This window comes from Schistocerca serialis, chromosome 6, assembly GCF_023864345.2.
Source record: "Schistocerca serialis cubense isolate TAMUIC-IGC-003099 chromosome 6, iqSchSeri2.2, whole genome shotgun sequence".
NCBI lineage: Eukaryota > Metazoa > Arthropoda > Insecta > Orthoptera > Acrididae > Schistocerca > Schistocerca serialis.
Genome location: NC_064643.1, coordinates 623,139,021 through 623,161,591, shown reverse-complemented (window position 1 = coordinate 623,161,591; position 22,571 = coordinate 623,139,021). Strand labels below are relative to the sequence as shown.

The 22,571-nt window shown below is 41.5% G+C and overlaps 1 protein-coding gene across 2 annotated transcripts in view; it reads left to right on the top strand.

Moving 5' to 3' along the window:
- Positions 1-22,571, top strand: part of LOC126484412 (E3 ubiquitin-protein ligase mib1) — a 631,979-nt gene that overhangs the window by 461,731 nt on the left and 147,677 nt on the right. The window contains exon 12 of one of the 2 annotated variants that reach the window (XM_050107919.1): positions 8,386-8,440. The exons of the other annotated variant lie outside the window; for it this stretch is intronic. Within the exon in view, the coding sequence (XP_049963876.1) occupies positions 8,386-8,428 (43 nt within the window). The 3' untranslated portion in view covers positions 8,429-8,440. Of the gene's footprint in view, positions 1-8,385; positions 8,441-22,571 lie in introns of those variants that run through there. 2 annotated transcript variants of the gene reach the window in all.

Below are 22,571 nucleotides of genomic sequence, written 5' to 3'. Positions count from 1 at the left end.
AAGTTATAGTTTTGTGGTAGTTATACCTGCTGGCAAGTTTTCCGAAATCTGTGTTCTTTAATAAGACACAACTTGCTGGACCAAAGAGAGTTTAAACTTGTAATAAGTTTATTCTTGTTTCTAGCGTTATTTATATTCATGAAGGAATAAATATGTTGGGAAGCAGTATTAGCATCCACATTACTCTGTCTGATCTGCATTGCCGCGTTGTCTGCATCCACCTTACGTGTTTAATGTTTTACGCACGTCACTCCGGGTGACTAACGGTCGCATAGGTCCTGCTGTGACCAGCTTATATTGTTACTGATGTAAATAAGGGAAGGAAAGCAGATGCTGGAGGGCAGCGCCGACATAATGTTCATTTCTGTCGAAGTACAGTGAGGAAGTGAGTATGATACTAAACTCCGTCCGAACAAGCCTCGGAATGCCCAATGATACCGTCTGTCGTCTCATCCTCAGGCGATATGCGTCAGTGGATGCGAATATGCAGAAGGATGTGGTCAGTACACCGCTCTCCGGCCGTTGTCAGTTTTCATCACCAGAGCCGCTACTTCTCAATCGAGTAGCTCCTCAGTTGGCCCCACAAGAGCTGAGTGCACCACATTTGCCAACAGCGTTCGGCAGGCCCGCATGGTCACCGATCCAAATGTCAGCCGAGTCGAACAGCACTTAACTTCGGTGATGTGATGGGATCCGGTGTCACCATGCGGCAAGGCCGTTGCCTATTGAGCTTTATGCGATCATCTAAAATGGCGTAATAGAGATATCGGAGCATAGTCCCGCAGTAATAAGGTGCTTTTATTGGATCTGTACTGCAAGCGCTGGCCACTTAACAGTGACAATCATTTCCGGTAGTGGAAACTGTGCCACTGCGATCCGATAGTCTCGAATGCCTATTTATTTTCCTCAGCGACAGAAACGACAGTGGGCATACCGATAAGAGTGTTTGCTTGTCGCAGTAAATTTAGAAAGTAGCTTTGCAAGGATGTGCGCTATAATGTGCAGTTGATCTATCTACTTTTGACGCGCAATAATTGATCTTCCTAAGCGCTGTTAAACGTGTCTACACTTTTAGAAAATGATTTTATTTTGGCTAATGAATTCGAAAAGGTTTTTTTAGTGGTATCACGGTACTCAGGAATCTAGAGCTATGAATTAAAATGAGATATTCACAAATATGGACACCCCCCATTCAGTGTGCTTCACAACCTCTTGGCATCTCAGGCTATGCCTTCTACTTCTGCTCAGTATGACTGCTCGTAATGTACAACCACCAGCACCACCACTACCACCACCACCACCATCACCACCACTACTATTACGACTACTACTACTGTCGTGTTCATATCTCACTCGTTCCGAGCTGCCGTCTCCCCTAACCAAGGTACTTCACCTAACTAAAATTCTTTAATTTCAGATTATACTCTCATCTTTGCGTTACATGATTTTTTGTGTCTAATCACTGAACAAGGAACAGAGACTACACATATAAAAGGTGACAGTTATTGAACTATACGAAAAAAAACGAAAATTAGTTACAAACTACGGCGTGCACGTACCTTATGCAACATGTAGACGTCAGTGCAGGTGTTCGGATTTAGGTTACTACATATTAGCTTTGCCTGACATCCTTGGCAATGATATGGGGCAGACGAATAGTGAAATTCTGCATGACCCTCTGAAGTTCGGAACATCGATGCTGTCGATGGCCTTCTGTTTTCTGCTCAGAAATGGTTTTGGACATACTGCTCTACACCTAGTCTTTAATATAGACCCCGCAAAAAAGGAGTCGCATGTGTTCAGATCCGGAGAATATAGCGGCCAATCGAATCCTTGGCCTCTGGGTACCCCAGAGCCAGAATGCGGTCCCGAAAGTGCTCCCCCAGGACATTAAACACTCTCCTGCTTCGATGGGGTCGAGCTCCGTTATGCACGCACCTTCGTGTTCCGTTCGGAAGTCACTGTGCCATCAAGGAATATTGCACCGATTATTCCTTGACTGGACATTGCAGACCACACAGTCACCGGCTCAGAGTTAAGAGACTTCTTGATCGCGAAATGCGTATTCTCAGTCCCCCAAATGCACCAGTTTTGATTATTGACGAATCAATCCAAATGAAAGTGGCCTTCGTGGCTAAACCAAACCATACCATGCGCATACTACTTCCCATCATGCCCCGCGGCCAACCGTGCAGTTTGAACGAATTAACGCAAACCGTTCAGAAGTTATGACGATTTTATTTCATATAGTTCAATACTTGTCACCCTGTTTTTGCAATAACAAACTTTATAAAATTGGTATATTGTGTTTGCAACAAACACAAATGGAAATAATTATTTTCAGTTCCAATAATACAACAAACAAATTTAGTATATCAAATAAAAACGGCAAAAATTTATATGCCTTGGGTGTAGGTGTTATTGTGTTGTATGTGTTGCGACTGTTTATATCCACTTTCTGTCTGCACTACATTACATCCTAAAAATGAAATAAAGCCGCTTTCACCTTTGGAAGAGACAGATGGTATCTAAACAGATTTAGAATTCACTATCTTTGTCACATTTCATTCTGTTTTAACTGATAACCTGTTTAGACTTTACAGACATCACGAGATCGCACGAGGCAGCGACACAGGGGATGTAAGGTCGTTAAGAACTAGATTATGATGCCTGTAGAGCTGAAACCGATTATTGGTTCAAACAAAACGGAATATGGTAAATACTGTGAAATCTTATGATTTGGTTATGTACTGTGAAGTCCCTGCTGTGTGTGTGTGTGTGTGTGTGTGTGTGTGTGTGTGTTTTGTCGTTTCATCCATGCGGCATTTTGAACAAAGTGACTTAATATTACTCGATCGTCTATTTACCACCTTTACTGGTAAACTTTTTAATTTGTAAAGAAAATGTTAGTCTGTAGCTGAAGGCTAAAATAAATTGCAAAGCGAATTTCCTTAAGTTCCTGCGGCCAAAGAAATTTCCGAGAAACGGTTAGAAACTAGTACTGATATCGACACTTTTATTCGGATTTGTTTTGCTCTTCCAGATTTTGCATCAGTTGATGACAACGCATAGATATCTCAGGAGTTTCCTAGGCTGACGTAGACAATAGTGCTGTATGAAATTGTATTAAGCAGCATCAATCATTACAATTTAATATATATATATATCTATATCTATATATATACCCTAGAGGTGAATATTGTCTGATGTACTGGCTCACGCATTCCTATACAGCCCCATTATGTGAGTCCAGCCATAAATTGACCTGTGCGCGTGACGCAGTCTTCTCTTCTCGAAATAGTACGACCGAGCTAGTTGGCGCAGTGGTAGGAGAGGGTTCAGATCCCAACCCTCGTCACCTAGTTTTACGCTTTCCAAGTTTTCTCTTAATCGCTTAGGGTATAAACAGGGACCGTTGGTTTGATTCCTTCAACATTGTCGACTACTCCGAATTCTTTCTGATACCACCAAGGTGCTTCCTTAATGTACGTATCCGGTGAACATATCACCCTGAAAAGTCTCACACGATCTGACTCCATAAGAAGGAGACTGGTACGCGGTCGGATGGAAGAAACTTTAGGCTGTTCTCTAGTATCATCTTGGCAGCGAAAGGCGATTATGAATACTTCGCTCGCTATCAGGATTTGAATTGGCTCCATCCGAATTTTGCAGTGTAAATTAGCGACCATAGCTACGAAAGTGGGTATAGAAATCCGTCAAATCTGTGGTTCCCAAACTGGAGAAGGGGGGGGGGGGCATCTTCCTCAACAGGGGGCGGCAGCAGATGGCGCAGAAGAAAGCAGAAGCGTGCGGCCCTACCAGTCAAAAATTATTGTTGGTACAACTCATTCTTCTGTCTGCGCTCTGCAGTCTTAACTATTACGCCTGTTGTGTTCTGTTGAAGTTATTAGTATTTTTTATTGATTTTGTACGTTGAGTGCAAATTTCTGCTAAAAGAAGATTGTATAATGAAGAATATATTTTGGATTCACGTTTGTTGTAAAGGACAGTGTCCAACTGTCACAGTGTGTTGTGTGTCATGTTTCCCCAGTAACGACTGACTGCAGCCTGTGTGTCTGCCTGGAAAGTTATTGAAGCAGGAAAGGAAATTACTTTCTTAATAGCAAAAACCAAAAAATCCTCATAGTATTGGTGAAACGTGAATCAAACCTTCCATTCTCAAAGAAAGCAGATTTCTGTATGGAGAAGATATTCAGCGAAAGACGGACAAGATACCTTTTTCAAACAACTTTGTGCAACATAGGATCGAAGAAATGGCCCTGAATGTGAATGAACGGGTAGCGAGGGGACTTAAAAATCTCCATTTTTTTGCCTTGCCGTGTGTCGATTCCACTGATGTAGCTCAACAATGTCACTTAATATCATACTTCCGATTTGTGGGTGAGAAGAAAATAACGGAAGAACTGTTGTTTTCTATCAACTTGGGAACGACAGAAAAAGGCTCTGATGTATTTTCTATCGTTAGTGAGTATTTGGTTGAAAATGGTTTGTCTTGGGACAGAGTTCTGTGACGGAGCACCAGCTATGTTATGTTCGCACTCTGGCTTTCTAAATACTGCCAAAGAAAAACTCCTAATCTTATTGGTTGCCAATGTTTGATCCACATACATACCTCAGCTTCTCTTACTTTACCGGAGAAACTGAACACTGCACTGATAGTGGTTATCAGTGTAGTTACAGAAATAGAGTTAAGTGGTGTGAATACTCTTTTTTTTTTTCGAGTCCTATGTAAAGATCTCAGTGGTGAACGCTAATCTTTAGTCTTAAATACGTAGGCCGGCCGGAGTAGCCGAGCGGCTCTAGGCGCTACAGTCTGGAGCCGCGCGACCGATAGGTCGCAGGTTCGAATCCTGCCTCGGGCATGGATGTGTGTGATGTCCTTAGGTTAGGTTTAAGTAGTTCTAAGTTCTAGGGGACTAATGACCTTAGAAGTTAAGTCCCATAGCGCTCAGAGCCATTTGAACCATTTTGAATCTTACATACGTAGCCCGGTGACTTTCCAAGGGCAATATGCTTTGGAGACTGTATGACTGAAATCAGAGGTAGAACTGTTTTTGCTGAGTCAGGGGACACCTGAGCTTTATCAGTCATTCACTGATGACAGCTTTATATTTTCCCTAGCATACCTTACAGACTTCCTACAAATCATGCATAATCTGAATTTGAAACTACAAGGTAGAAACACGAAAACAATGGATGCCACCATTGCCATAAGGACCTTCTTGGAAAGGACACAACTATGGAAGCGTCGCCAGGATGCTCACATCACTAACTTTTCATTATTCCCTCGAGTCAGTGAACTTCTAGATAAACCACAGTGCGATGTTAACACGTAGAGAGTTATCAGTGAATACCTGGAATGGCTCGAAGAAGCGATCAAACTTTGTTTTCCTCATTTGTCTTCAGCAGGCTCTCATTGCACGTTAACAAGATTGCCGTTCACAATTGATGTGCGTGCACTTCCTGATGAAACACAAAAGGATGCTTTGAATTTAAATGTGATTCAAGTGCTAAAGAACAGTTTCAACAAATGGAGTTGGAAGAATTTGGGGCCATTCTCCTTGCTATTGATTCAGGAGTGATGAATGAAGCCTTAAAAGTCTTCGTACAGTTGTCATATACATACCTACGTAAGACCGGATTTTCGACGCCAGCCACCATGAAAACAAAACACCGCAGTCTTCTGAATGTGAGGAGTGCACGTAGATGCGCTTTAACTAGTTTGAAATCAGACTGTCAGGAGCTGCTTAAAGAAAACCAATTTTAACTGTCTCATTGATATTCTGAATTTTTCTTAGACCTCGTCACAAAAAGATGTTAGATTTCAAAAGTGTTATTCATGTGACGAGAGTGAATTGAAATAAGACATTTCTCTTTCGGCTACGAAGTCCTTCGAATCGTTACAGTCTTGTATTACTCAATCTTTAATATACGTCTTTTACTAAAGTGTGGATTTCAGATTATTGTCAAATAAAGTTTTTGGAAAGAAGCAAAAAATACTTAAATAAAGGAAATAAGTAAACATAGATGGGCGTGAGATAATATTGGGTGGCAAAGGGCGGCACCAGGTAGAAAAGGATGGGTAGAATCTGCGCGGACGTAAACTTCATGTTTTACATTAGAAAGTTTAGATGTCCAGAAGTTTGTAGCGGAGAATATGAGGCCCATTGGGTAGTGCGAATTCATCTCTTAACGATGTCCTTGTCACAAGACAAGGACTATGGTTCGTGCTCGAAGGAGCACCACCCCATTTTGGGAAACCACCCCATTTTGTATGGATTGTGCGACAGAACCCAACTGAAAAGTTTCATGGGCGATGGACTTGTCATGTAGAATAGCTTCCCCGTTCACGGGACCTGAATCCGTAACATTTATGGCTGTGGGGACATTCAAAAGCATTGGTGTGCGTCTAACGCACGGTAAGTGCAGATGTTACGGGATCGTGCGACCAAGGCATGTGATGGAATCCGAATGGAGCCAGGTTAATGTGAGATTGCGTGTTTCACTGTGAAGGAGGACTGAATGAAGTATCAGAATGCAAGGTAAAAGCCGGCCGGCGTTGCCGAGCGGTTCTAGGCGCTACTGTCTGGAACCGTGCGACCGCTACGGACGCAGGTTCGAATCCTGCCGCGGGCATTTGAACCATTTTTTGCATGCTAACAACATGAAGCACAGCCTACAGTGTCTGCGTAACAGACAGAAGGGAATGATAGGACGGAAATAAACAATTTAGGAGAAAATCTGAGCAGCCGTTTTAGGTTGTTTGCGGATGGGGCTGTCGCTTATCGTTTAATAGTCCTAAGCAGATCAAAACAAATTGCAAACCGATTTAGAACATATCTGTCTGATGCTAAAATCGGCAGTTGACCCTAAATAATGAAAAGTTTGAGGTCATCCACTTGAGTGCTACAAGAAATCCGTTAAACTTCGGTTACACGATAAATCAGTCAAATCTAAAAGCAGTAATTTCAACTAAATATCTAGGAATTACAACTACGAACAACTTAAATTGGAAAGAACACATAGAAAATGTCATGGGGAAGGCGAACCAAAGACTGCGATTCATTGGCGGAACACTTAGAAGATGGAACAGATTTATTAAAAAGATTGCCTACACTACGCTTGTCCGTCCTCTTAGGGAGTACTGCTGCGCGGTGTGGGATCCTTGCCAAATAGCATTCACGGACTAAATCGTGAAAGTACGTTTCGTGTTATCGCGAAATGGGGGAGAGAGTGTCACTGATATGAAACAGGATTTGGGTGGACTTCACTAAAACAAATGGTTGAAATTGCTCTGAGCACTATGGGACTTAACATCTATGGTCATCAGTCCCCTAGAACTTAGAACTACTTAAACCTTACTAACCTAAGGACATCACACAACACCCAGTCATCACGAGGCAGAGAAAATCCCTGACCCCGCCGGGAATCGAACCCGGGAACCCGGGCGCGGGAAGCGAGAACGCTACCGCACGACCACGAGCTGCGGACACACTAAAACAATGACTTTTCCGTTGCGGCGGAATCTTCTCACGAAATTTCAACTATCAACTTTCTCCTCCGAGTGCGAAAACATTTTGTTCAAAATGGCTCTGAGCACTATGGGACTCAACTGCTGAGGTCATTAGTCCCCTAGAACTTAGAACTAGTTAAACCTAACTAACCTAAGGACATCACAAACATCCATGCTCGAGGCAGGATTCGAACCTGCGACCGTAGCGGTGTCGCGGTTCCAGACTGCAGCGCCTTTAACCGCACGGCTACTTCGGCCGGCCAAAAAACATTTTGTTGACGCGACCTACATAATGAGAAACGATCATTATAATAAAATAAGGAAAATCAGAGTTCGCACGGAAAGATGTAGGAGCTCATTTTTACAGCGCGCTGTTGGACACTGGAATAGTAGAGAATTATTGTGAAAGTGGTTCACACTAAAGTGTCATTTGCAGAGTATCGAGGTAGATGTAGCTCATACCCCAACAGGTATTACTCCGGACATCATATTGTGGGAACTTTTTTCCTTGATTTGACCCGTACTACCACCTGTCGGAATATGTGATACTTTTTTTAAACACACCCTTAATGTATGTCACATACATTAAATCCCACTATTTCATGCAGACTTGTATTCATATATATTACATTAAAGAACCACTAATTCTAACAGCACATAATACGTAATATGTATTCAAGCACAATAAGAAAAAGACTAAAACACACATTCCGCATATTCATTGCAACATCAGTGCCACCTTGGTTAAACAGCAAACAGTACATCATTTATGTTTACGTAATATCATAGTAACACACCTCAAATATGTTTGCTTAGTTTCTGCTGCTCATTGTGTCATATTTTTGCTCTAGCCGACTGCACATCGATTCTATTGTCATCTCTTTCGACCTGTAACCGCCACCTAATGTAAGTAATTCATTTCTTTACTTTGTGTTGCCTCTGTGTGGCATCAGTGCGTGTTAAAACACGTGGTACTGATGTGAAATCTAGCTGTTCGTTGCCAAAGCGCTAATGGTGATCCACTGTCCCGATATAATCGTGACTGTGCTGATAAAAACACATAGTCTAGCGGTAAGCGAATCGGTGAGTGGACGTGTTACACATCTAGTACACGAAATATGCAATGATTCTACTGTTGCGAGAGGAGTTATCCCACATTTTCATTTCCATTTCGACTATTTGCCAGCCGAAAATTTTTTTTACTGCAGAGCTTCGCGAAATTGTAAATACTAGAGAACTGCTTAATAGTTCGTCATTTAGGTAGCCATCTGATGACGAACGAAATTTCGAAACTGGTAAAGGCAAGCATCAATAAAAATATTTTGGTTTAGGGGTTTTTTCGTTCCATGGATCCACATTGAAGAGATGCTCAATGATAAAGAACGCGTCAGAAAGTAAGAATAAAAACCAAGAAAGATACGCTAATGTACGTTCCACAGATCCCAAGTGAAACTGTCCCGGTGGACGTTGAATATTGGTACAGAAGTCGACAGTCCGTAATACGTGCATTGTTTTATATTAATAATAATATTAAGCGGTTCTCCTAAGAAATTCGTCAGTCGAATGAAAGGGGCTGGCCACCGGTAAATCCCTTAGACCCCTCTTTAGTTTACTGGTATTTAAAGTTTTTATGCCGGATGGCAGGTTATTGCAAATTTGTTTTGCTGAATAGTGGACACCTCTTTGGACCACAGTAAGCAACTTTCTTATATTATTCTTATTTCTAGTTTTAACTCCATGAACTGAGATGTTGGTTTCAAAAATAGATATACTAAATATGACAAATTTCTTAAGGAATAAATAAATTGCAAAGTAGTGTTTAGTACCCCTAGTTCCTTGAACAGAGTTCTACAGGACATTCTTGAGTTCACAAGAGAAATAACTTGTGTTAAACCATTTTGGACTCGGGAAATTTTAGCTTTGCTGGTGTTACCGCAAAAAATGATAACTTATGACATTATGCAATGAATGTAAGCGAGGTACGTTGACTTTTTTAATTTTAATGCAGGTAAGCGAAGTATGCTGGTTTACTTTATTTTTCTACCAACTATGTCTGACATCATGTGCATATGAGTCAATAAGTTAGTGGTTGGTAATTGTTGTAAGTCATGGCTGGCTCTGAGCACTATGGGACACAACTGTTGTGGTCATCAGTCCCCTAGAACTTAGAACTACTTAAACCTGACTAACCTAAGGACATCACACACACCCATGCCCGAGGCAGGATTCGAACCGGCGACCGTAGCAGCAGCGCGACTCCGGATTGAAGCGCCTAGAACCGCTCGGCCACCGCGGCCGGCTTGTAAGTCATGTCTAGCGTAACTTTTTTTTATGCCAATCACTGAGAAATTTTTTTTTTTTCACTCAACATGAAATGACACATTGCTGTGCCTGATTTTTAAATGCCAGCTTGGTTTCACTACTGGCTGAATTTTGCAACCTTTATTTCTAGTAATGCAAATACGGCTGTTAAGGCATTTTCCAACGCTTAAACGGACGTAAGTTCTGTCGACACACAGATCTCAGTAAATTACACAGCATCCAATGTTTTTACCAAGATTTTAGGGAGAGGGTCTTAATTTGTTCATAGGGTGACTGGCTCGCCCATTTTTTACGTGGGTAGCCAGTGACAATTTCCCGTGGCATCCTTGACGCTCCTTTCTCGTTTTCCTTACGTTTTATTTTCTTATACAGCATTTTTCATCCTTCCCCGCTTTCGTTGCGTGTATGCTTCCATTTTACTAAGTTTGTCCACATTCGTTTCTTTTAATGTTTGTCACGACGCTGATGACCTCGGCGTTGAGCGCCCGTAAGCCCAAACACACACACACACACACACACACACACACACACACACACACAAAGTTCAAAAAGAAGAGTGTGCTTTCGCACAAATCTATGTGTTGACAGAACTTACTTCAGTTCCAGTGTTTGAAAATGCTCTAACAGCAATATATGCATGCACACAAATTGAGGCAGTTGTGGAACTATGCTGTCATTTAGAAAATTCACTGTCGTTGTGGCTGAAGACTCACAAGCAAGTACGGCAACTGAATGGCTCTGGTTGTGTTGCACAGAAATTTCTTTAACCTGATCAGAGACTTCTTTCACAGTAAGATCACATAATAAATCAGGTTTCAGAGAAATAGACGCACATCATCGATGGAAAGCCACCACAAACTTAAACCCTTCTATTACACTGGATGCAACACTGTAGCAACATGAGGGCAGCCTCCGCGCCTGTGAAACAAAATTGTCGTTACTTTAAGCATGGAGCAGCCATGCAAACGTAAGGTGGTGTAATTTCTAGCCTCTGTAAACAGGAACGAGCCTCTCTTTCATACGTGGAGAGGGGCGCAGCAGGGCGATAGAAGGCGCAGGGCGAGGCCGCACTTGGCCGGATTAGCGGCGGCCGCTCCCGGCTCCCCTTTGGCCGGCTGGCCTGATTACCCTCGTGATACACTTCGGCTGCTGGCGGGCCTCTGCACGACTCGCCGCGATAGCCTGCTATGTGAGCGGCTCATCCCTCCGACAGAGTAATTTCATTTCCTCGATAAAGAAAGTAGGGGCCGTTTTCACAAGCCTCGCAAGAGGCCTCCCAAAATCTTTCCGCGTCCGCGAAATTGCCTAACGAGATGCTGCCGCATACGCCCTGTGGCAACGACTAAATTACGATCAAAAAATTCCAAAAGTACATTTTCAGCTTTGCCGTCTCGAGTGGAACAGCTCTAAAAATGCCTAATAGTAATAGCCTGTCCAAATCACCAGGATTTACAGTCATTGGTGCTTGAATTTCGTTCAGTTATTAGCGATCTAAACCCCGACATACACCACTGCCCATTAAAATTATTACACCAAGAAGAAATGCAGATGATAAAGGGTATTCATTGAACACATATATTATACTAGAACTGACATGTGATTACATTTTCACGTAATTTGGGTGCATAGATCCGGGGAAATCAGTACCCAGAACAACCACCTCTGGCTGTAATAACGGCCTTGATACGCCTGGGCATTGAGTCAAACAGAGCTTGGATGGCGTGTACAGGTACAGCTGCCCATGCAGCTTCAGCACTGTACCACAGTTCATCAAGAGTAGTGACTGGCGTATTGTGACGAGCCAGTTGCTCGGCCACCATTGACCAGACGTTTTCAGTTGGTGAGAGATCTGGAGCATGTGCTGGCCAGGGCAGCAGTCGAACATTTTCTGTATCCAGAAAGGCCCGTACAGGACCTGCAACATGCGGTCGTGCATTATCCTGCTGAAATGTAGGGTTTTCGCAGGGATCGTATGAGGGGTAGAGCCACGGGTCGTAACACATTTGAAATATAACGTCCACTATTCAAAGTGCCGTCAATGCAAACAAGAGGAGACCGAGACGTTTAACCAATGGCGCCCCATACCATCACGCCGGGTGATACGCCAGTATGGTGATGACGAATACACGCTTCCAATGAGCGTTCACCGCGATGTCGCCAAACACGGATGCGACCATCATGATGCTGTGAACAGAACCTGGATTCATCAGAAAAAATGACGATTTGCCATTCATGCACCCAGGTTCGTCGTTGAGTACACCATCGCAGGCGCTCCTGTCTGTGATGCAGCGTCGAGAGTAACCGCAGCCCTGGTCTCCGAGCTGATAGTCCATGCCGCTGCAAACGTCGTCGAACTGTTCGTGAAGATGGTTATTGTCTTGCAAACGTCCCCATCCGTTGACTCAGGGATCGAGACGTTGTTGCACGATCCGTTACAGCCATGCGGATAAATTGACTGTCATCTCGACTGCTAGTGATACGAGTGCTAACAGTCATTGGATCTCGACCAACGCGAGCAGCAATGTCGCGATACGATAAACAGCAACCGCGATAGGCTACAATCCGACCTTTATCAAAGTCAGAAACGTGATGGTACGCATTTCTCCTCCTTGCACGAGGCATCGCAACAACGTTTCACCAGGCAACGCCGGTCAACTGCTGTTTGTGTATGAAAAATCGGTTGGAAACTTTCCTCATGTCAGCACGTTGTAGGTGTCGCCACCGGCGCCAACCTTGTGTAAATGCTCTGAAAAGCTAATCATTTACATATCACAGCATCTTCTTCCTGTCGGTTGAATTTCGCGTCTGTAGCACGTCATCTTCGTGGTGTAGCAATTTTAATGGCCAGTCGTGTATTTCCGTCACATCAAGAAATAAGTCCAAAATATGATTTAGAATTTCTTGAACGCCAAAAAACTTCGACATAGTAGCGACGAAGTTGTAAGGAAAAAACAGATAATATGAGATACAAGGTTCACCTCTTCACAAAGTAGTCGCCAGAGAGGAAAACCATGAGTAACTTATGCCGACTTGGAGAGCACATCATGTAAAATTTCATCTCCGGCAAGTGTTGTTCACTCCTACGACGCATAAATATATTTAACAAAAGCGACACACAGATTCTGCGTATTCTTCACAATACCTTTCTGCCGTAATATACAACTAAATACGTGGGAAATGAAATCAGTACAATTTTTTTAATTTAATTTCACTGCCAGTTAAAAACAAGAATATCACTTCTCTCACAGACAAGAAAAATTTACTACAGGAATATGAACAGCAACAGATCTTCCGGAGACAATAAACAAATTGAACGTCTTCAGACGGTACATCCCGGAAACGGCTATGAAAAACATTAATAACAGACTCGGTCGTGCGCGCGCGTCCTGCTCTGACGTCAGCAGCCTGATCGCCGGGAGTTGTGACAGCCCCGTCAATACGTTTGAGGCGCGATCACTGACAGAGTTTGAACTATGAGAAGTTTTGAGTGCAGGTCAGTCAGCCGGTGGCTCTGATCATCCGGTGCGAAAAACCCGGCAGTTTAGGTGGACTTCCAAGCGTATCCACCATGGCTGACTTGACTCATTAAATACCAAATAAGGAAAACTCCGTTAAAAACTAAACCCAACCAGTGACAGAGAACTCAGTAACACAGTTTCAAAGACAAAAATTTGACGTGCACGTAACGTGAGTGATGGTGAGTTAAGACGCACAATCACTACGAGATTACTTTTCCAGTTACTTAACATCAAATGTTTCTGATATAAAATCATATTTAAACATTGTTAACGCAATAACGTCTGAAACGATTCATACAAACATAGCGTCTATGGACACGTCCTGGTCAGCAACATCGAACTGTTGTGATAGATTTTTTGTGAATATTACGTAGCGCGGTAATTTATCGCGCAGAAATCGGTTAGAAGAAGCACCTGTTAATCTGTTTGCACTGTGAGCTTGTCACAGACAATTGCTACCCATACGTCGATCCTGAACACCATTGTTGTAAAGTTGAGGGTCCATATGGTAAATAGTTTACTGTCTGTACTGGCTCTAGTAGCGGGAGTTTAATTATAACCATTCTGCATTTATTGAAACTAATTACCACACTATTTGTGCTTGAGGACGGTAGTATCGATTTCTGTGTGACATAGAGGGTATCTTTTTTTTTTTTTTTTTTTTGAGCATTATTAGCCAGCTCCGTCTGTTCGTTGAGAATATTGTGTGATGGTGTGCTTTTATTTGTAATTATTCCTGTTTCTTCTAACATATTCGTAGTCACGTACTTATAAGGATCTGAGCGTTGTCTTCAGAGTTTTGCATAGTCTGTCACTCTTCAACAACGCGAGTGGAAATGGTGAACCCGCTTAGAGTGCTTAAACGAAGTAAACCGAGGTGCTCTTTAATTCTCATCTCAAAGTTTCTATCCGTTCGACATATTTCATGTTTGGGTGAGGATTCGCACTTAAGCTTGTGTATTCCAGATTTCTTTTACGAATGGATGGAGTGACTATATCATGAATGGCTATATTATTTATCTGTACCTCAACTCCGCAACCTATATACATTATAGTGTGTGATGGTAATACGAGGGGTAGGCAAAAAGAAATGACGCAGTTCATCTCTACTTTATCAAGTTGTTCTCTATCTTATCGGTGGACTACGACATATTTGTTTTGATTCTTCTAGCGGTGGCTTAGATACTGTGACGTAAGGGTTGCAATGTGTACCCAGAACTGAAGAATTGTAACTGCAAACAAACAAAAAATTAATTACTAGTGACAATTGCTTGCGTTCCTGACCTGCCTGTTCGGGCTCTGAGCACATTCGTAATGGCGGAGCTCCCGACTGTATACGCTTGTCCGCGCCTTGAGGGAGAATGTCCCCCAGTCTCAGTAGAAGGGTCGTCCTGTTCTGTGATCATTTTCTTTTGTTAAGAAATGGGGCGGACATGAAACAGGCTTTAAAGGTGTAAGTTGATGAAGTGGTGTTTATGATTTCTTTTAATGATAATAATATCGAGGAAATGAGTGCTTTTGTTAGTTCCGAGGAGAATGTAATATTTTGATGTCAGCTACTTAGTTGATTTGCAAGAGTGTCAGTTTGATCACTGCGTTGTTGAAGAAACTGATTGTAGAATGCGCATATTTCTTATAATAGATAACGTTGGTATAAAGTTGATAATTAGTTGAGAAAAACGCTACTTTTAAGTTTTTGTAAATATTGGTCAAGAGTCCAGCTATGCTGCTGACCATTGCTAAGCCATTACGCTGTTTACAAAATTTATTATTAAAGCTGAATTCTAACAATACTATCAGTCTCTAAATTTCTGCCTAACTCAGTTTTTTTATTTTATTTATGAATTTGGTCATCTTTGGCCTGCATACAATTTAAGACTTATGGTGATACTTTTTCTTCCGTTCTTCCTATTACTTCTTCATTTTCTCGGCAACTGCTCGTCACTGCTCATCTGTCCACACTCTCTTGGGTCGAGGTTTTGTCTCGTCTTGTTCATAGTTTGCGTTTTCTATCAGTAGCCTGAAGTGATTCCTGTCACGTATTATTTCTTCTGTAACACCTATTTTGTTGGCGTCCTTCTTTACTGCTTCTATCGATCCCACAGTTTTTTTCAGCTTACTAACGTAATTAAATATTTTCTTTGTAATCCGTGTTTCTTCCATTCATTTTAAATGTACATAAAATTTTAGCCTTCTCTTCCTCATTGTACCTGTGATTTTTTCTGTATTTTTGTATAAGTCTTCATTTCTCCTTCTAATCCACCTGTTTTCCTTGTTTTTCTCAGGACCTAAAATTTTCTTAGTATTTTTCTCTTTTTTTCGAATTCTCTTAATTCGCCTTTCTTATTCAATGTTAGGCACTCTGATCCATACGTTGCTTGTGTCCTAATAATTGAATTACATATAATAAGATTGTTTTTTTGTTGTTATTGCAACAGTTTTTGGAATCAGGATGTTCCTGTATAGATTAACTATGTCTAAGGAGACAAATTTTGCGGTTGGCAGTGTGTAAATACTTTCATGTTTTATATAAGTTTGTTTTCTGTTTTTTATTATTTACTTTCAAAAATGTAATTGGCTGCTAGTAGATATTCCAGTTTTCGGACAATTTTGTAAACAAGATGCCTTCGCAGTTCACATATTACCTTATGTGGTACTGTGTAAGAGAATCCTTCACCCGGCTAATAATGGTTTAAGCGAAAGGCTTAGAAGATGAAATAAAAACGATGTGACGGACGAAGGATTATGTTTATGTCAACGCCTATACGACAATGATTTTTGTTGCCCTGTGGTGTAAAGGAAGTAAGGGTACAGTTCAGTCTTCCGTGGAAGACGAAGTCACTGTAGACGAACCAGTAGCTCCTGTTGAACAAATAGTGGAGAAGGAATCAACTTAACCGCACTGGCATTCCCCTACGGTGATTCAGGAAAACCACAGCAGTGTACTTATCAAATTGTTTGCAAGAGGGATGCAAGCGTGAAGAAGTACGACACAGCCCTTCGCTGAATTTTAGTGTTGTACACCATTTGTAGTACCTATTATTACCAAGAATTCTTCCCCAAAATTTCTGTCGGGTTTTTCCTCACACCATCTCATTTCACTGCAGTTGCGGTAACGTAACACTTTTGAGTGTTTGAGATAGCGACAGCTGTGGGTTGTAATCAGAGCGTGCGGGACTCTCCTGTGTTGGGTTGCATCGCTGATAGCTAGCTGGAGAAAACTTCGACCGACCCCTGGACAAGACTTTGTTTGTTTAAAGCAAATAGACAGGAAGCAAACATCATTGTACTCGATCTTCTGGGCCTGTGGTCAGGTCTTAAATTTCTCTGAGAGAATTCAGATAACAGGTCTGAAGTAAGTAATGCAGGAGCTCGAGGGTCAAAGCGTGGCTGACGATCCTCGTTAAAACCTTTAAGCATATCAGAAGTAGATGACGAAGATCAGAGTATCTCGGTGAAATAAAGAAACAGTGGTCATTGATCGCATCGTAATTGCGAGCGTCGCACGTCACCGTAACCATGCAGGCGGAGGCAGTCAACGTGCTCCTTCGACACACGACGTATAGAGAACGTTCCATTGCTTTCAGTGTGTACCACCGAGAAATTTTAATCTAACTTCGTGTTCACAAGCAAGGTATAAAATGTTCTTTCTCAAAATTTAAATGATATTTTGTAAATGGTACTTGATCTGCTAACAACGCTAACAGGACCACAGGTATTTATATACTTTCTGCCCCGATATTTATTTGGAAGGTCCAAATATGGTATAGCTTCTGTAGCAGTATTTTTCAGTGATACAGAGTGCGTGTAACGTACATACTTGTTAAGTAATTTTAGTGTTTTCAGTGTCGAGAAAGGCCCTAGCGGATGTCCTAGTAGGAGGTGGGTAGACGACGCAGCAGCACGCGCAGTTTATTTTTGCACGTTGGTTTCGCAAATCCGCTACCTGGTCAGGGACGACGAAGAATGTAACTCATTCAAGACCAGTTGTAAAAAAAATTGATTCTATTAGATGTGTCCGTACACTGTTCTTTGTCGCCTGCTTGTTTTTCCTTTTTTTTCTTTTTTTCCCACTGCAGTTCTAGATTCATTATGAAAATGAAATAAGCTCTTTGAAACTTAACTGCTTTATATTTTCGTATCAAAAATTATCAAATACTGCCACTAAGTCCATACTAGATAGTAAGTACACGTTCCTAATGCACATTTCTAGGTATAAATGTTAATTTTCATCTTCCCTTTAGCATTCGCTTCACTCAAACCACACACTTTCATTAACAATCAGAATCAATATCGAACCAACACTTTTCTAGTTAGACTGAAATCAGACTCCTGACAGTCAAATGTTCACAAGCTGATCTCTGATTAGATTTTCAATTTAGCTCTCGAAACAGAAAAATAATCAAAACAAGATATTAATGATCGTGTCCGGTTTATAATGTCCTCTGTAACATATTGTTGCTCACCTAAATACACGATTCAACACTTAAGTCTTTTAGACTACAAAATTATGGTCACCAGAAGCCGGACAAAATGTACACTCTTTGACATAAAACTCGACCGGCGGCCGGTCGCTGCAGAGGCTAAGTCCGCGCCGATCGCGACATTGGACAAATAAACTGGTCAACTCGCTAATTCTCTAAGTCCGGCTATCTGCACAATCTGGCAACAATTGGTCAGTTTGTTTCAAAATCTGATGTGGAAGTGTAGGAAAATACTATTAGTGGCTTTAACTGATCGAGCTGCTAACAGAAATTCATGGTAGAAAGTAATGCTCTTAATTTTGATCTGAAAGAATTAGTTTTCATAGAAGTCATTTGTAGCTTGCGTGTGTTTTAGTTTGTAATTTGACGAGTTTCTGAAATTCATGGATAAAGGCAAGGTTGCTAATTTAATATGAAAGATTAAGAAGTCACCTTCTGTGAAATGAGTCAGTAGAAATTTACGTGTCAAGTTGATTCTTAGAACAACGGGATTTGAAAGATACATGGGAATCAGTGAGATCGCTTTCCTGAATTGAATAAAGGGGAAACAGCATAATAATAATTCGTGCAGCCATACTATGCACGCTTTACAAGAACTGTAAGTATTGTGAAAAGTTCTGTGTGTGTATTTAAGTATCTTTTGGACTGGAGGTTCTGGATGGTATATTATTTAATGGTGCAGAGGTATAATTAGGAAATCAGTCTAGGTAACTTGTGGAGTTTTTGTTTTCAGTTGCAATAACCTGCTGCGCACGAATATGAGGGTAACGTAAATTTCGGAATCGCGACCGCGCGAACTTTCCAACCACGCGAGATTTAGTTAACGTCGAGGCACGTCAATAAATGAGAGGTGTTTTCGGGATCAGACAGTGATTGAAGAAGTTATAGAATTTTTCTAGTACTAGTCCGCGTGGAAATACCATCATTGCTTTGCCCAGTGGTAATAAGAGTGATGGTATGTTGCTGTGACGTAATGAATCAAGCATTATGGGCTATCCTTCATTCCTTCCCGTGGGTGAGGTTATCTTCGTAAGAGACCATACGAAGTAGAAATATCTTTGTGTGCTGTTACAAGATCAGCTGTTAGGCAATTTTATCTTCTATGTTACTGGTAAACCGTTAGTATGTTTTGAGAGATGAAAGTAAGACAGAGTGAGAAGAAAAGAAAAGAAATAGCTTACAGAACGGAGGAGGAGTTATTATGCAGGCCCAGTTACAATTCCGGCTACTTACGCATTTTCTTTAAACACAGTCGAGTGATTAGCAGTGTACGAAATTTGGGGTTAACATTTCAATATCAAACATTTATCCGTTGCGCATACATTTGTTTGTTTCTTTCAATAAAGAATTTAATTATTAGTTACTATGTGTAACAAACACGCAGTGACACATTTAATGAGAATACACAGGGACCATTTAGCTTTAGTAGGTTTCCGGAACACTTTAGGACCTCACAGCTGGTTTGGCCTTTATTTTTCTTTCTGTACCCTACCCATCCTCCCTCGTTTTCTATAATTGCTCGAAGGCGTCGGGGAAGTGATAAGGCTCAATTCCTCGAGAGATTGTGATGATCGTTTATCTCCCACCATGTATTCTCTATATTTTCTCACAGAGTTTGTGAATTCCTTGACCCAGGTGGTAACGACCCCATAAACGCCGCCCACACATTTTCAGTGGGGTTGAGGTCCGGAGATTTTGGCACGGAAGGAAGAAGTTTTATTCTCTGCTGACCTTGGAACCAGTTCTGGACGGCTCTGCTATTATGAATCGGGCTGTGGTCCTGTAAATAAGTGATCATCCATTAACACAGAAATTAAATACTTCCGACTAATACTATGAATACATAATTTCCATACAGTGAAAAAATTCGACAACTGTGCAGTGGCTCTGTAGCCTAAGCTACAGATTTATAAATTATTCGGAGAATTCCACATTTCAAAATACTTTGCTAATAGCTGTTGACAAAAGCCTACATTGACAAGGGAAGGGTGCTGGGACAGAGATCAGAATACAGAGTGAATGGTAATATAGTTTAAGGTGCCAGTTATAACACGCAGGTAGGCCTTCTTTCAGAATATAGCGTCCTCCTATGGTTTGGTAATGATGAAGTGGGGTGTAAGTTGTTCAATACAGTGCAGAAGTCTGTTGAACTGTTAGACTCTGTTGCATGGTTGTTAAGCTAATCTGCTTCGCTTATTCAAAACGATTGCTAGCCTTCACTATACAATTATTTTTTCTATCTTTCCACTGACAAAGATATATAGAAGAAACAAATCTGTTTTGTAGCGAGATATTCTCTATGGACTTGACACGTGCTCGTTCGCTCAATGTTTTGCATTTACCGAAGGCGACCGTGGCCGCCGACGTCACCTGTTCACACCTCGTGTCAACGCGGCCCCGCGCTAGGAGTAAACGCCTACAGTCGAGATAAATAGCTGATTTCAGGAATGTCAATGAAATAAGTCTTCCCTTCATATTAGTGAGAACTAAATACCACTACGAGAACGTATCTTCATGTAATGCTCATTGATCAAGAACAATTCGTGTATGCAACGTTGCTGTTATGACTAAGATCATAAAATCTGTAAATCTTAACCAAATCCATATATTTGCATGCGCCTACGGAACATTAAACATGAAAACAATTTGTTTCTTTGTCATATAATTTTTAATCAAGGCAATGCAGGTAGTTGTCAGATGATATCAAAATTGAATGTAATGGAGGAATAGAGAAAAAGATATACGAGAAACAAATCTCGAACCCATTAACTACTGTGTACCATCCTGGAAACGTGCTGATGCGGCTATCTCACAATTTCAAAGGATGAGAAAATCATCCTGTCCACTTTCCTAGGACGATATTTCCTGACAGAAACAACACCAGGGTGAACGGCTTTAGGTTGAGACACCAGGAACTTCAAACTACGTCACCAGTGCGTTCATTCTCTGATTCGTAGCCCCGTCATCGCGCACTTCCCATATCAAGGTAACAGGCAGAAACGAGCGCGAACGACCTGCGATTAGGTGTACAGACCTACATCCATTTAATATTTTCTTGTCATCTCGATCACATATTGAGAGTAATCACCACAGGAGGAGTGGCTTTGAGTTATGAAACGTATTCCAGTTCAAAATGGTCGCTTCATGCAAAAAGTGGCCATACTCTCATGTTTCACATTGCGAGCTCTATACGTCAGCTACGATTATGGTAAGGGCAGTATTTACTCCTGTGCGAACAAGGCACTGCTGCAGTAAAGTGCTCAATTTATATAACTATAGATGTTTTTTTCATTAGTTCCAGTTTTTCTGCAAAAGCTTTATCGTACCAATTCCTTCCGCTACTGCTCTTTTTAAGTTCTAATGCCTAAGGGACCAAACTGCTACGGTCATCGGTTCCTAGACGAAGAAACTACTTACACTAACTTAAACTAACTTATTCTAAGGAAAACACACACATTCATGCCCGGGGGAGGACTAGAACCTCCGGCGGAAGGAGCCGCGAAATCTGTGACACGGCGCCCCAGACCGACCGTCCACTCCACGCGGCAACTGCTATTCTAAAGGTCACAACTAAGAGACCATTCATACACCCTCCGTATCATATGTTTTCTGGAAACCTCTCAGGGTTTGTGGCAGTAGTACTCTTCGCGAATACCAATTTACATCAACAACAAAACAAAACTAAGTCCTCGAAGAGACTAGAATTAACTGTCATCGGCACGAATTTGTGTTATTTACATCATCTAGGTGTCAAACAAGACGGTAACAATTACTGAAGCAATAAACGAGGTTATTATTGATGTATAAACTATGACAGCTATGAAGATAAAAGCGTATGAAAATGCACATCAGCGCATTTTCCCATTGTTCCCTTCCTTCATCAGTAGTCTCACATTACATTCTTCTTTGTGACTCCACCATATGAGTTCCTTGTGTTGGACTATTATCCATAATAACACCTGATATTCCAGTCATGTATAACAAATTTCACTGAAGCTGATGAGTATAAGTACACGATTCATTCGTAGATTTCAGTAGTGTAATGTGCTATCGGGTTGGCGTCTGTCAGCGCAGTTCCACTAGGGCGGACACAAACAGGTTGTGGATAGCAGTGAGGCCTTTCTGATCTGTCCAATGCTCTCTTCATATTGCTACTGTTTTTGGTACTTGGCAGACGTTTTGCAAATGTTTGGGATACCTGTGGTCAATCACTCTTTCAGTATTGGTGCCGAGGGACCATGCTCAATTACCATAACATTATCATTTTACATTGACGAGTAATCTGGATAGTCGTCACGTTCATGTGCCATCTACATCGCAAATTTAATATTACGGTCCTAGAAACTACCCTGCAATACGTTTTGTGTTTCATAATCGGAACTATCTGCATTAACGGTCATCAGAACAATGTCAGGGAACAGAATGCAGCAGTGCGTTGCTAGCTACTTGGGGACCTCCTTGAGTCGTGATCTAAGGATAGGGTAGTTACTGGTTCACATTATATTGCACTAGCGAGAAGTACCGAATTTTCCTTTTTCTCTGCAAACTTCCAGAACTAAATTCAGTAGCAAAATGCTAAGAAGATATTTGCATTGTGCCAACTCAACGATCAACCTATTTTCATAGGTTTTTATTTTCACAGCCATTCTCGTTCTGCATGGCAATAAACTTCATTCAGTATTTGCTTGTTCTAGTTACGATTATAATTGTCAT